We start from the raw sequence: 13491 nt of genomic DNA on the forward strand, positions 1-13491 counted from the left end.
GAATAATTTCTGAAGGATCATGTGACACTGAAGACTAGAATAATGGCTTCTGAAAATGCAGCTTTGCCATCACATCAATAAATTACACAATATGATAATATTGAACAAAAATTACTGTTTTTACTGTATTTTGATCCAATAAATGCACCCTTGGTGAGCATAAAAGACTTTATAAAAACAATCAAGAAATCATATATATATATATATATATATATATATATATATGAAGAGTTTGGTTCCAGAACATTGTATCTGTTCGGTATTGAAAAGTAAAATTTTAATTTTACGCGATATCCGCCGAGTTATTCTGTCATGTTTTCTCACTTTTTTTCCAAACCGCGACAAACGCCAGTCTCCCTTTTCTGCAGATTGCGATATATCCGCTCAACCAATCACAGCGCATCATTACACGCACTGTAAACAGTAACAACCAATCACAGCTCACCATTCCACACAATCTAGACAGTAATGGCGGCGCTTTGAATACACCCGGCATCCAAATCTACAAACAAATTTAGGGCTGCACCATAAATCGCATGTGATTGTCATGCGCATCTCGTCAATAAAGCCGGTTCTGTGAATAGTAAATCTCCATCGCGTGCTTTCAGACGGAGCAGCATTTAATACACAGAGACATAGATCACTGCTATATCATGTTCATAATCGCAGATGGGTCGCATTCGATTATGAACGCGTATTATTATTGCGTAGCTTGTCAGTGTAAGTGTTTTTATTAATACAGCATATAGCACTAGTAAACTAAATGAATGTAACCTGGCAAAGATGAATGCACTTTTGGAAGTTGCATGTAAGGGAGATGTCATTTTGGAATTTCTGTGGTTTAATGTGATATTGTTGTTCATGTATGTTCATGATGAAATGTTCTTTTATTGTTGTAATTAATTTATAGCATTAACAAGATGACCCGTTGAATTCATTTTGGGAGCGATGACTGATTGAATGTATTTTTAGTCCAGTGCCTGTATATAAGATTAGTATTGACCAAGTTCAGAGGCTGTCATATGTGGATCAACTTACTATGTTGTGTATTTTCAACAGTTTCAATATGAAAAATAACTTTTATATTGATTCAATGGATTTATTGTATTTTGAAGAAAAAAGTGTCATGGATTTATTGCATTTTGGGGGAAAATAAAATTTTATAATAAATCTTTGAAAATCTAAATCTAGGTTTGAATTTTTTAAATGTTATTATAACCTAAAGATGCTATGTGAAAGTTTGAAACAGAAAATAATGTTTTTCATCTTGCCACTTTCTTGGTAAAGAAAACAAATTTTTACTCAAATTAATCAAAATGGATTTATAGTGTTTTGGAACCAAACTCTTCATTTATATGACCACTGCATTACATCACAGCAGCAGAACCTCTTTGACTGTTAATTTGATAACTGAAACAGTTTGAACTCATTACTCAGAGAGCCATTTACATCTGCTGCAGGAAATATGTAAACGTATACATTTGCATGGATTGTGGTTTTTGTGTTTCAAAGCCATGTCCTATATGTATAATATTTCAAATGGAGAATGACAACAAATGAAAACCCATAAGTATCAGCTGCAATGGCATGGAGGCTTTTTTTTATATACTAGCATAAAAACTGCTTAACGTTAACATGACTGATGAATGCAGAATGTATCCTTTACTGATTACTATATAAAAAGCATAAGACCATGTTAAATGTTTAGATTAGTTTCTGAGGTAGCATGTAAGTCAAGATCATGTGTTTCTCTTTCTTATCAGCTGTGTTGTAGTCAACACCATGACTAGATCCTCTTTTCCAAGGGTCAAAGTCTTATCTATACCGTCACAGAGGTGTGATGTATGGTGCATTGTGTTTGCATCTGAGTTTTTGCATGTGAGTTGCTGTGCCAGACTATGTGTTTTATGGGAACCAGTGATTCAGAATCACAGACGTCAGAAGATTCAGACTTCATATGGTTCTCAAGCAATAATCAAGAGCATTTTCAGAGGAACAGATACTTCTTATTTCTCTAAAGCATATTTCTGTTCTCTATTGCTTGCACGCTATACATTTCTCATTTTCCCAGTATGACGTAATGCCCTGAAAAGACATCCAAACCTTTTATTTTCTGCACCCCCCTCAGTCACTATGGTGTCCCATAAGGAGTTTGAGACTGCAGGGAAAGCTCCTGGTCTGCAGATATGGCGCATTGAGAACATGGACCTGAAGCCAGTGCCTAAGAATCTATATGGCAACTTCTATACGGGTGACGCCTACCTTCTGCTGTACACCACCACTGCACCCTCGTATTATATACACATGTGGATGGGTAAGTGACACACCTAGTGGTCTGAATAGAATAGAAGCATTTTACCTATGGCTGTACAATAATATGAATATATCTTTTCACACATGGTGAACCACATATGTTTTACATTTGCTTTATTTAGATGAGGAAGGATGTGGCCTGTCTGTTTTTTCAGTTTCATGTCATTTAATTTTTACTGCTTCTCTTCCCATAAGAGAGTGCTGGGTTGTTTTATTTAGCTCTTGAGAAATGTATGTTGTGAAATGGGCCTTTACAAACAAATGCTCTTTATATTTTCTGTCAGTGACATCAGCCATAAACTTAAAAGGAAATGCATTTAAAACTTTACTGAGGTGCTCTATAAAACAGTTCTTCACCATTTCACCACCGGTTCAAGTTGGTCAACTGAATTTGCCGCGCTGACCAACAGAAATTTGCTTGGTAGTGTACATCACTGCACCATTGATGATAGACATTAGACCTTTTTTCCACAAAATTTCTTTAGAAATTTACTGGTACATGTACACCAATGACTGTCTTTATTAATCGGTCATTGAATCACTCATTCAACTGATTCATTCAAACACATTGATTAATTCAAAAACAAAACAAGTGACTGGCTGCATTCCAAATCACATACTCTCTGAGTTACGTACTATTTTTGAGCCGTTAAAAAGTGTGTTCTATACAGTATGAGTTTGTGTAGTAATCCAGACATACTACATTCAATATGTTGTCATTGTCATGTGACCTACCAGCTTCAGTTGTGTCACATTACTGATATTCACAAATCCTCTGCTGTGGCCTCATTATGGGATAGTAAAGTGTCCATCAGATTTCTTGCTGGAAATAGTAGGTCATCCGGAGACTTTTTGCTTACTTTTTTGTGAATACTGTAAATACTTCTCATGAGCTTTCTCACCACCATTATCTCACAGAAATATAAAGAATTCTGAAAGTGCACCTATTTTGTGCTAATTACTTATGACACTCCCTCCTATCCTTAAGGAGAAGTTAATTTGATCTAGTGCAGATGGCATACCTCAGAAGGGTAGTCACTTAAAGGATATTTAGTCAGCTCCACAGACTACAGCGTGCCTTCACTTGTTTGTGTGGCAGTGCATCAACCGTTGGCTTTCAGCCCACTAAGGTTTCTGTGGTCTCCTGTTTAATTCTAGGGACTGATCAGTGAGTTGTTGTTTTTGTTCCACCCAGTGGTTTAAACTTACTCGTTTTGCTCGCAGACATGCTCCAAACCATAGTAATTCTGAGACATTTGAATGGAGCTTTAGTGTGAGAAGAAAAGGTTTATTTGAGGACACAGAGTTGGAAAATCTAATAATGTGCTCCATGTGGCCTCTTTGGGGTTTATATTTGGTTCTTATTTTGCGAAAGACAGATCCACTGCTAGTGCTGCTTGGCAAGTGAGGTCAGTTTGAGTGTTCCTGTAAGTTGTAGGACATTGTTTTTCACTAACAGAAGCATCTACCCTGAAACATGATTTACTGTCTTTTGTATGCTGCTTTTGTGTAAAAGTTGGATGTGTCCATAATAAACATGTGATACATTTTTGAGAAATGTATCAATTTAATAACTCAGTAAAAGTTAAAAAAAAAGTATATATAATATTCCTTACTCATTGAGTACATGAGAGTCTACACATCATTATTTTCAAAAATATAAATATATTTCTAGGGGAGCTGCATCATGTGATATTTTACAACCTAAACCAATATTGACTTGTCAAAAAGGAGCCAGATTTTTTGATATTGCAAGAGACTTATTGACCTTACTGACATAACAGGGTTGTTTTTGTTAACTATAACTATTAAACAAATTATTTTACTAAAATAAAAATATTGAATATAAATATTATATAAAAACCTTAAAAGGAAACTAATTTATTAATTTCAATTCAATTAATTTATTTTAATTAAAGCTAAATATAAAATAATTTAATTTATTTTCATAAGACAATTTAATAATCTAATTTAAAATATCAATAAAAATAGTATATAAATAATACTAAAATAGCACTGTGACACATGAGGGTCTTCAGGGGTACTCTCTATGGTATCAGATATTGGCAGACAAAAGTTTTAAATATTTAATAAACAGTGAATCAGTTGTGTTAAAATATTAAATTTTTATTATATTATTATTATATATATATTATTATTTTATTAGTATTAAATATTATATTACAAACTACTTAATTTTTTCTTGTTAAGTATTTCATTTTTAATACGTTTTGTTATTCATCATATATTAATCAAAAAATATCTAAATACAATTTAATACAGACTTAAAAAGACAGCACAATCAAGCAACCCTTTTACTGTGATCATTTCCCCCTCCTCCAGGGAATGAGTGTTCTCAAGATGAAAGTGGAGCTGCAGCTATCTTCTCCACACAGCTGGATGACTTTCTCGGGGGTGGTCCGGTTCAGTTCCGTGAGGTCCAAAACAATGAGTCGCTCACCTTCCTGGGCTACTTCAAGTCTGGCATCAAGTATAAGGTCAACTCTCCTTTGCTTTTTCATGAAAATGACCCTTCTTAGAAGCAGAGTTTATCATTAACTTGCAGTGAGATTGCAAAAGTAGTCTTCCTGCTGGGTTGACTTTGTAGAAGCATCAGAGTAGAATCAATTATGGCTCTAAAACATCCATTACTGTTTAGTCATGCCACATTCTTTCCATTATATTCAGCAATTTGCTTAGCTAAGTAAGTTTGCATGGCTCTTTGAGAAGCACTCTGCCGAGTGGTTTGCAGTTAGTTTTTTACTTTTAATTTTGCCGCTATCCCATCATTTTATGTAATGGAATGATTCAACTGTCTTTCCTGACTCCTCAGCAAGGTGGGGTTGCGTCAGGCTTCCATCACGTGTTGACTAATGACGTGGATGTAAAGCGACTGCTGCACATCAAGGGCAGGAGGGCCATCAGAGCCACTGAGGTGGAGATGTCCTGGAGCAGCTTCAACAAGGGAGACTGCTTTATCGTAGACTTGGGGAAGGTATAGATAACTGAAGCTGCCAATAGAACACATTTGAATATTTTAAAATATACTAAAATATTTTACTATTATATTTGAAATATACACTACAGTTCAAAAGTTGGGAGTCAGTATGATTTATTGCTTTTGAAAGAACTCTTTTGCTCACTGAAAATAGTTATTTTATATTGTAATAATATTTCACTATTGTTACAATTTAAAATAACTTTTTTCTATTTCAATATATTTTAAAATGTAATTTATTTCTGTGATGGCAAGCTGCATTTTCACTGGCCATTATTCCAGTCTTCAGTGTCACATGATCCTTCAGAAATCATTCTAATATCCTGATCTGGTTCTTAAGAAACATTTCTTATTATTATCAATGTTGAAAACAGTTGTGCTGCTTAATATTTTTTGTGGAAAATAAGTTATTTTTTTAAAGATTCTGTAATGGAAAAAAAGTTCAAAAGAAGTAGCATTCATTATTTGTAACATTATAAGCATATTTAACACGTAATGCATCCTTAACAATGCAATGCAAAAAAATTACTTTCTTTATTTCTTTCCTTTTTTTCCTTCAAAATAAAATCTTACTGACCCCAAACGTTTGAATGGTAGTGTACATTTGAGTCATTTTAAAAACACTTTTCCCATTTTCCGTCAGGACATTTATCAGTGGTGTGGCAGTGACTGCAATCGTTTTGAACGTCTAAAGGCCTCCCAGTTGGCCATTGATATCCGGGACAATGAGAGGAACGGCAGGGCCAAGCTGATCATGGTGGAGGATGGAACTGAACCAGACGCTCTGACTAAAGTGAGTGAAAGATTTAAGCTCGACTTTCCTGGAACAATTTTCGCTCAACCACCATCTGAATTACTCTACAATGTGGGTAGACATCAAAATCACTTACAATTTATAAGTGCAAAATGTTAAAGCTGACACTAAATGCCTTTGTTTTTATAAAATTACATACAGTGTTACATTTTCATGGATGCTGAATAACCACACATTACGGTATGGACACCATCAAGCAGGCCTGATGTAAAATTTGGCACAATGGCTTGCTTGTTTGTGTTCTGGCTCTGGCTTGTGTGTTGTGTTAATGAGAAAGCATCCATCATGCGTTTAATGAGAAGGGATGATTTTTGTGTGCCAGAAAATTTGTCCGGTATCAGATCATTCAGCACAGGGTTCAATGTTTGGTCCACTTGGCATCAGATAAGTGTTTGAAATAAAGTCCTGCTGTTCCCATATGGGCTTTAATCCTGTATTCCTCTCACAGGTTCTTGGACCCAAATCCAGCATTGCCCCAGCAACTCCTGACGATGAGGAAGTGGACACCTCCAACAAGAAGAAGGCAGGATTGTACATGGTAATAAAGACTATTATCTCTACTTATATTTTTAGCTCAGTTCTGAATATTTACCATCTTAATTATTTATGTGAACTGTTGTACATTTAAAGCTGACAGCTGTAAAGTTTAAAATACTGTCTACATCATTCACACACATAAAAAAAACATTGTGTTTCTCATTATCTTTATTTCGTAAGCTTTCGACGCCTTTATTTAACTTTAATTCATGTCTGATTGCTGTCCTGTGGTTTATCATTGTAGATTTCAGATGCCTCTGGCTCCATGAAAACATCTGTTGTGGTCCAGACTAGCCCGTTCAAGCAGGAGATGCTCTCCCTAGATGAGTGCTATATCCTGGACAATGGAGTTGATAAGAATGTGTTTGTTTGGAAAGGTGTGTCTCAATGTGCATGAGTTGTTAACTTTAAAATCAACATAAAAAAAAAGCATCCTATTTTCTTTCCTAACACACATGCCTGCTCTTATTGTGCATAGTTTGTTGGTGCACATTATTCCAAAGAACTCAACTTTACTTTTCGGCTGATGCCATTGAGACCATGCAGGCTATTAAAGGGACAGTCACGTCAAAATTAAAATAGTGTCATCATTTACTCACCCTCATGTCATTCCAAACCTGCATAACTTACTTTCTTTTGTGGAATACAAAAAAAGTTTTGAAGAATGTTGGTAACCAAACCAAACATAAAAGAATGTTTCTTGTCCCATTGACTTCCATAACATGGACATAAAATACTAAAAAGTCGATGGGACCCTAAACTGTTTGGGTACAAAAATATCTTCTTTTCTGTTCCACAGAAACAGATAGTGATGGCACTATTTTAATTTTTGGGTGGCCTGTTTCCTAAAATTATTATAATTAATAATTATTATTAAATTATTATAAATTATTATTCAACAGCCATTTGTATGAATCTGTTTAGAAATAGAATCTGCCCTATATATGTTCTTACATCTCTTATATAGTATTACAGAGATGTCAGAGTGATACCATCTTTGAGTTTTTTCATAGTGCTGACATACAACACAGCATGACTAGGGGCCCCTTGTTTAAATGCACCACATATTTTTCATAAAAATGAAAGAGCTTCATTTAGCATATGCCTTTGTCTTCCCTTTGCCAACAGGACCAAATGCAAACACATCTGAACGCAAAGCGGCTATGAAAGCAGCAGAGCAGTTCATCAAAGAGAAGAATTACTCAAGTAAAACACAGGTACATACATAATGATTTTAAACACACATACTATTGACAATCAAAGAAATGGATCCATTGCTTATCAGTTTATTCTTGTAATTTAGTTTTTATTAGTATTTAAATATTCTGGTTTGTAGAAATCTACATTAAGAAGCAATGTAAACAATTACGAAAAAGGTGTATATATTTATGCTTACTGATTTCATATAATATCTTACATAAAATATGACAGAAAATATGTTTTCTACATTCTTCATTGTTTGTATATACAGTATATGAACAACTAATGGCACATTTACTGATACTGTACCTTCAATACTTGATGCTGTAGATCCAGGTGCTGCCTGCAGGAGGCGAGACCACCCTGTTCAAGCAGTTCTTCTCTAACTGGAAGGACAAGGACCAAACCACTGGTCCTACCAAGGCCTACACCATTGGAAAAATAGCCCATGTGGAGCAGATTCCTTTTGATGCCTCCAGCCTCCATAACAACAAGGCCATGGCAGCCCAGCACAACATGGTTGATGATGGTTCTGGAAAAGTCCAGGTAAATTTCATTTTTCTGTTCATCAGAAGGTTTTCTGTTCATCAGAGAATATATATATATATCTATATCTATATCTATATATATCTATCTATCTATATATATATATATATAAGGAATGCATGATATTGGATTTATATATATATAAGGCTGGGTGGCCACTTTATACATTATGTTGCAATTCCTTGCAAGTAGCAAATCCAATGCTTGCTTGCATTCAGTGCTTATATGTATAAAGGGGCGATCAAGTAAGGAAATGTTCTTTAATCAGTCTGTCATTAACACTAACGTTTGTCTAAATCAGATTTGGCGTGTGGAGGGAGGGGGGCGTGTCCCAGTGGATCCCTCTACTTACGGGCAGTTCTTTGGGGGAGACTGTTACCTGATCCTCTACAGTTATAAACAGGGAAGTAGGGAGCAGCATATCATCTACACCTGGTCAGTCCATATGTGTTTATAGTGGTTTATAGTATATTATCTGTGTTGTTTGTTTCATATGAACAATGTGTCATTATATTGCGTGCATGTGATGTGTTATAGGCAGGGCCTGAAGAGCACTCAGGATGAGCTGGCAGCTTCTGCCTTTCTTACAGTCCAGCTGGATGACTCCATGGGAGGAGCTCCAGTTCAGGTGAGAATTACCTTTGAAAAATGCTTTTTGAAAACAGCATAATGTTTTAACTAACATGGTTAGTATACTGTTTACTGACAAACTTATAGGGTATAGGTTTAGGTTTGGGTTGTATATTTTGGCATGAACCAAAGTGTACAATTCTTTATGATTTCCCAATCTTTTAGGAATTATTACATGTTTACATGCCACTTGGGTTGGGCAAGCCTATAAAATCCAAGAAGTCCAAGAAAGCCAAAAAGTTGCTGTATTTCTGATGGTAACCTTCAGGGTGGGATCTTGATCAGAAGAGCCATTAAATTAACCTAGTTTGTCTGTTGTGACTTTTATCAATTTTGATCACATGTACCATCATTAAAATGATTTTATCCACCTCAATAAATTGCTCAGGTGCGAGTGACACAGGGTCAAGAACCTCCCCATCTGATGAGTCTGTTCAAGGGCAAACCTATGATCATCCATACTGGAGGCACGTCCCGCAAGGACGGCCAGACCAAGACAGGCAGCACGCGCCTCTTCCACATCCGACAGAGCTCCTCTAGAGCCACACGTGCTGTCGAGGTCAGTCACAATCTGAATACTCTCATACATACGGTATAGTGTAATGTTTCTCATGAATCACCTATAACTTCCATTGTAGGTTGAACCATCTGCATCCAACTTAAACACCAATGATGTCTTTGTGCTGAAGTCGTCAGATTGTGTGTTTGTGTGGAAAGGCGCAGGTGCCAGCGATGAAGAAAGGGTCGCTGCAAAGTATGTTGTAAGTGTGCTGGGAGGACAATCCACTGATGTGGCCGAGGGTAAAGAACCAGGTGAGTGTCTGCCATGTGTTTTATGATGTATTATATGAACTATATTTCTTACATAGCAGTCTCCTCAGCTGGATTCTGGTCGGCTCTGGGTGGGAAGAAGGAGTACCAGACATCTTCAACTCTACGAAATATGGTCAAACCACCACGTCTGTTCGGCTGCTCCAATAAGACAGGCCGGCTAATGGTAACTGAGAGTCACAGAAACACACAGGCAAGCTGGAGGACAGCTGCGGTTTGTAGTAAATATGGTGATGTCATGGATCGGATGTCTTGTTTTTGTTCTTCTCAGGTTGAGGAAGTTCCTGGAGACTTCACTCAGTCAGACTTGGCTACCGATGATGTCATGTTGCTTGACACCTGGGATCAGGTGAGTTGATGCACAGTATGTAGTCCACATGAATGTAGTTCAGAACAGTGGTTCTCAACCAGGTGGTCTCAGCAAAATTCTAATGGAGCTTCAAGATGACTAATTTGTTTCCCATATAAAACACGTTCCCTCATTTTTATTAAGTTATTTATTATTTATAAATCTTATAATAAATGTGAAATTTTAAGTCATGGAAAATAATACAATTTTGAGAAGTAAAATGCACATTAAAAAGAAAAATACACATTTTTTTTTAGTTATGTCAAGTGTTAAAATCTTTTATAAGTAGAAATTATCATATTTGTAAGTTAAAAATATTTGTTAAAAGTGTTATCCCATAAACACATGTAGAAAAGTGGAAATTAATACTAATATAATTTTTATATAATTATTTTATTTAATTATTTTACTATATTAATAATAATATTATAGCAAAGTACCAAAAATATTTTGTCTTAGATGATGAGGGGCCTTGGAGTTAAAAAGGTTGAGAACCACTGGTTTAGACTGTAGCTGTGTCCCAATTCAGGGGTTGCATTCTTAGAAGGACACAGACTTCAAAGGCCACACCTTTAATGTCTGTGAAGGTCAAACCGTCTATTGTTAAATGGGACAGTCTAGCCTACGGAGGACTGTTGTGACAGCTGCAGCTGATGAGCGGCAGTGATGTATGTACTGGAGTTTTATTCAACTGTCGCAAAGGATGGCACAGTGGCTCGGTGGTTAGCACTGTTGTCTCACAGCAAGAAGGTCCCTGGTTCGAGCCCCGGCAAAGAGTGTGCGTGTTCTCCCTGTGTCTGTGTGGGTTTATGCAGGTTAGGTTAATTGATCATTCTAAATTGTCTCCGGACTTGTGTATGGATCGACTTGTGTATGGTTTAACTGGTTCTCGCCATGAATATAGCCATAGATGCTGAATTGGCATTAAGAAAGACATAAACAAACAAAACACTATGGGATAGCCTGGGCTATGAAGGATCCATTTGTTTGTATGCTTTGTGTCCTGGGAAACGAAGGGTGCATTTCGAGTCTTGAAATGGGACAGCTTTTGTTGTGCCACAGTGATGCATTCGGTCTTGGAAAGCAGCCTTTCGACGGATGCAGCCTCTAAATTGGGACACAGATTGTATCAGCTAGCACATGTATATAGTTCATGGGCTGTAATCCTGAAGAACTGTCACTCTTTCCAGATCTTCCTTTGGATTGGTAAAGAAGCCAATGAGGTTGAAAAAACTGAGTCACCAAAAATAGGTGAGTGACATGTTTACTAAATCGTTTCATTATATAACATTGAATTTTAAGTTTTTTAACAGGATTTTGGTTAACACAAGCTTAAGATACTCTTCCATTTTTTTCTACGTCAGTTATACCCCACTCCCAATGATTTTTAAAGCTTTTATCGTCGTGAAAAAGGTGATTGCTAACAAATGGCTAAATGGGACAAGAGAGGTTGTCAGGGGCCTTAAACTTCATCACGCCCAACAAATCAACTTCTCTTCTCAGTAGTCTGCTTTTATAGCCTCGTTTTCACACTCTTGCAAACTATTCTAACTCAGACTTTCTAAGCTATAGATTTTAAATTAAGATCAAAAGAGTTGTCAGAAGCTTAATGGTAGTAACATTTAAGCCATAGTTCGTTTATATCCTAACTTCAGCTTTTTACTTCTGGCGATTGTATTTAGGCTTCAAAATTCATAAAATTTGTTGATGAGGAAAATGTGTAAGAATCACAGAGCTTTTGTTAATCACAGAGCTTATTTTCTGCAATAATCCAAAAGTCAATGGAAAAAATTTTGTTGAGGGAAACAGGATGATGCTAACTTACAAGTTGACCTACAAAAATATGTCATTCCTATAGCACTCTATATTCTGTATACTCTATAACTGAGTATGTTCTTTGTCTGTAGCTAAGGACTATGTGGACTCTGATCCTTCTGGACGTCGTGGACTGCCCATCACAACCATAAAGCAGGGGGCTGAGCCCCCGACCTTCACAGGCTGGTTCCAGGCTTGGGACCCACATATGTGGGACACTGACCCTCTGGAGAAAATCCGAGCTCGCTTTTAAACCCAAAACTGTTCCCTCTTCTTTGTATAAGCGCTTCTTGTTCCTGTGCATAAATTGCAACTTTCCAAAGTTTTACACAATCTAAAGATTGGTGAAATGCCCATCTCGCTTAATAGTCCACTCTGTATTTTTTTATTTTTTTGGTTAACATTATGTTGACCATTATGTGATTGGTCTTTGATTGTAACTAGTTTGTAGTTACCATTGTAGAAATAATTCATTTATTCAGTAAGCAAAAGAGTCAAATTATAGGTGAATTACTGAAATTAAAAGCCAAAGTAGTATTTGGCTGGTCAGGAGATCTTACACGTCTGCCCTCATGAGGCAACCCCACTCCATGTAAAATAAAATGGCTTATTTAGTACTACTGCTTTTTTATCTCATGATCATTTTAACCATAACCAAAAGTACTGTTTTAATGAGGAAAATTACCATCGTTAAAACTGACAGATTTCAGATTACAGATCCATAGTTTTATTGAACCTAGTCCAGTCAAATGGATTTTGAGAGTGTTTAGCTGTGTTCAAGCAGAACCAGCTGTCATAATAGAAGAAATCTACCAAAATCATTAGCACTCATAATAGTATGAGGTATGATGCATAAGGTATGTTACCCTGTTAACCTTGTTATTTTGTCAAGCGTTTTTATTATTGCCATTATGGCTTCCAAACTTGTTACCATTATAAAATATGTGGCAAACTTCATGACTATTGCTTTTACACACAAACCATTGATATATGTTCAGCTTGTACAATGATGTTATCATGTTGGACTTTAATAAATTGAGATTTTGAGAAAGTGAAATTATATTTGTATATTTACTGTATTACTATTTTTATACAGTAGTGAGCACAAAAATCACTGGGTTCATTCAGGAAGAACATTAAATTCAATCAAAAGGTGAGAGTAAAGACTGATGTAACAAAATATTTATTGTTCAAATAAATGGCTTTCTATTAAGCATTTATTTTTTATTTTAAGCAATTCATCAAAGAACAATGAAAGAAAAATTGTGCGGTTTCCACAAATATATTAGGCAGCACAATGTTAATAATACAAACACATTTATTATAATAAGAAATGTTTCTTGACCACCAAATCAACCTAATATAAATGATTTCTGATGGACAATGTGACAGTGAAGACTATCTTATCTGTTGTACTACTCCTCAGTTAGACTTTAAACAGGATCACTGGGATTAAGT

At 35.9% G+C, this 13491-nt stretch overlaps 1 protein-coding gene across 1 annotated transcript in view; it reads left to right on the forward strand.

Moving 5' to 3' along the window:
- Window positions 1-13090, forward strand: part of scinlb (scinderin like b) — a 13769-nt gene extending 679 nt beyond the window's left edge. The window contains exons 2-17 of the mRNA XM_016277146.1: window positions 2129-2314; window positions 4657-4811; window positions 5147-5308; window positions 5955-6104; window positions 6574-6663; window positions 6907-7039; window positions 7791-7879; window positions 8193-8408; window positions 8710-8843; window positions 8946-9036; window positions 9427-9597; window positions 9677-9851; window positions 9920-10035; window positions 10141-10218; window positions 11409-11469; window positions 12126-13090. Of these exons, the coding sequence (XP_016132632.1) occupies window positions 2134-2314; window positions 4657-4811; window positions 5147-5308; window positions 5955-6104; window positions 6574-6663; window positions 6907-7039; window positions 7791-7879; window positions 8193-8408; window positions 8710-8843; window positions 8946-9036; window positions 9427-9597; window positions 9677-9851; window positions 9920-10035; window positions 10141-10218; window positions 11409-11469; window positions 12126-12286 (2163 nt within the window). The 5' untranslated portion in view covers window positions 2129-2133 and the 3' untranslated portion in view covers window positions 12287-13090. The remainder of the gene's footprint in view (window positions 1-2128; window positions 2315-4656; window positions 4812-5146; window positions 5309-5954; window positions 6105-6573; window positions 6664-6906; window positions 7040-7790; window positions 7880-8192; window positions 8409-8709; window positions 8844-8945; window positions 9037-9426; window positions 9598-9676; window positions 9852-9919; window positions 10036-10140; window positions 10219-11408; window positions 11470-12125) is intronic.
- The last annotated feature ends 401 nt before the right edge of the window (window positions 13091-13491 follow it).

Source organism: Sinocyclocheilus grahami, unplaced genomic scaffold, assembly GCF_001515645.1.
Source record: "Sinocyclocheilus grahami isolate Dianchi unplaced genomic scaffold, SAMN03320097.WGS_v1.1 scaffold109.1, whole genome shotgun sequence".
Classification (NCBI taxonomy): Eukaryota; Metazoa; Chordata; class Actinopteri; order Cypriniformes; family Cyprinidae; genus Sinocyclocheilus; species Sinocyclocheilus grahami.